Source organism: Haplochromis burtoni, unplaced genomic scaffold (genome assembly GCF_018398535.1).
Source record: "Haplochromis burtoni strain Fernald_Lab_line unplaced genomic scaffold, NCSU_Asbu1 Contig_2202, whole genome shotgun sequence".
Taxonomy (NCBI): domain Eukaryota; kingdom Metazoa; phylum Chordata; class Actinopteri; order Cichliformes; family Cichlidae; genus Haplochromis; species Haplochromis burtoni.
Window position 1 is genome coordinate 11,300 of NW_024584563.1, and position 1,699 is coordinate 12,998.

The 1,699-nt window shown below is 45.2% G+C and overlaps 1 protein-coding gene across 1 annotated transcript in view; it reads right to left on the reverse strand.

Moving 5' to 3' along the window:
* Positions 1-15: 15 nt before the first annotated feature.
* Positions 16-1,699, reverse strand: part of LOC102304068 (FRAS1-related extracellular matrix protein 1) — a gene marked incomplete in the record, with an annotated part of 3,654 nt that continues 1,970 nt past the window's right edge. Inside the window, 3 exon segments of the mRNA XM_014331363.2 lie at positions 16-703; positions 1,346-1,431; positions 1,513-1,628. Coding sequence (XP_014186849.1) covers positions 501-703; positions 1,346-1,431; positions 1,513-1,628 — 405 coding nt within the window.

A 1,699-nucleotide genomic window follows, 5' to 3' on the forward strand; every position in this document is an offset into this window, starting at 1 on the left:
GTCGGAGCAGCAGAGATGATGTTGAAAAGAGAAAAACGACAGCAGCAGCAGCTCGTGACAAACAAAGCCTGTTTTTATTGGTGCAATAACATTAACTCTGTTAATATGTGTTTAATAAAGTCGATAATGCAGCAGCAGCTGGCTGTCACTTATAATTGCACACAAATACAATATCAGCACATTTACATGAGTCAGTCTTTTAATAAGGAAAATAAATGAACGGATTCAGCTCATCTTCCCACGTTTACATACTTATGAACAAAACGCATGAATGTTTAGTAACTGTGGTTCAAACAGAGGCTGAGGAGCTGATTAAGGCCCCAAGGACGTCTTCACTGCAACACTTGCAACACTTGCACTGTGAATATGAGTCCAACATGAACTGTGTTTGGACACCAAGCTCTCTTTTCACGTGTTAATTGTAAACAGGTTGTGAATTTCTGTCACGCACAGTGGCAGCTCACTGCTGCCGGACCGCGCTGGACTGGACGGTGCTGAACTCAGATTTTAACCGAGCAGACAAAGCGATGACCTCTGCTCGTCTTACACTCCCTGATTTGCCACTTTGCCCTCCTCCAAACCAGAACACACTTTCTGCTTTCTTTCTTTTTTGGCTGAAGAGGCATTTTTCTCCAGTTGGTGTAGCCGACCGGCTCGCCTCCGGCCCACTCCCAGCGTCCTCGGCCCTCCCTGTCGTTCAGACCTGGCGCAACAGAGAAGATGAGCTCGTTACATTCTGCATAAAAAATGCACGGACAGAACCGTGTGGGGCTCTGGCCCTGGGCTAGACGGCTCCCTGCAAACACAACATACAGATGTGCAGCGTCGGATTTAGCTCGGTGGGTGAGCAGCTGCACACGGTGGATCGCTCAGCCCACTGAACTAAACCAGCACCCCGTCTCTGGACGACTAGAACAGGAGTACCGGGATTGAATCCATGTAAGGATGGAGAGAACAGGCAGGGAGCAAAATCAAAACCTTCTGCCTCAATAAAACGAATCAATACTTTGGAGACCAGATGTTAGAAAATAATGTTCTAGCAACGCTGTTGTTATTGAATTCACTACTTATTTACATATTATGATTATATTTTTAAACACATTAGAATTCTTTGCACTGGATGCAAAAATGTTTCGTTAAACTTAACGAATGTTCCAGTCAGATGAGGTGGAGGTTGTAGTTACTTTGTGTCCAGCGCACTTTAAACTTTACATATTAAACTAAACTGAAAGTCCATTTTTACACAGTGAGTGATTTTTTATTTAGAATGCATTACAAGCGAATGAGGAGCCGACACCAATGACACCGTTGCATTTACTCACACATGTAAAAACAGGACACGTACCGATCCAGAAAGGCTTCCTTCCACCAAAGTCCCACAGCCAGTCCATGTCAGCTTGAGACGCAACACTGGCCAGTGTTCCTCTAAACCTGCCGTTAGGAGGAAAAAGAAGCACTCATGCTCATCGTGTTTGTAATGCATAACGTGTTTGTGGGAACACACAACTGTACCTTTCCCTGCAGGCCCTGTTTGCTTCACTCCATGGCAGCTTGCGTTCAGTACTGAGGGTGTAGCAATAACCACCATGAAAGGTGGAGCCCTGAGGACACATCTGAGCACTCACCATCTGTTCAACAGGAAAGATGATTTTAGATCTGCAGCTTTTCAGTTGTGTTGGTGTTGTGAAGCTGTAGTACC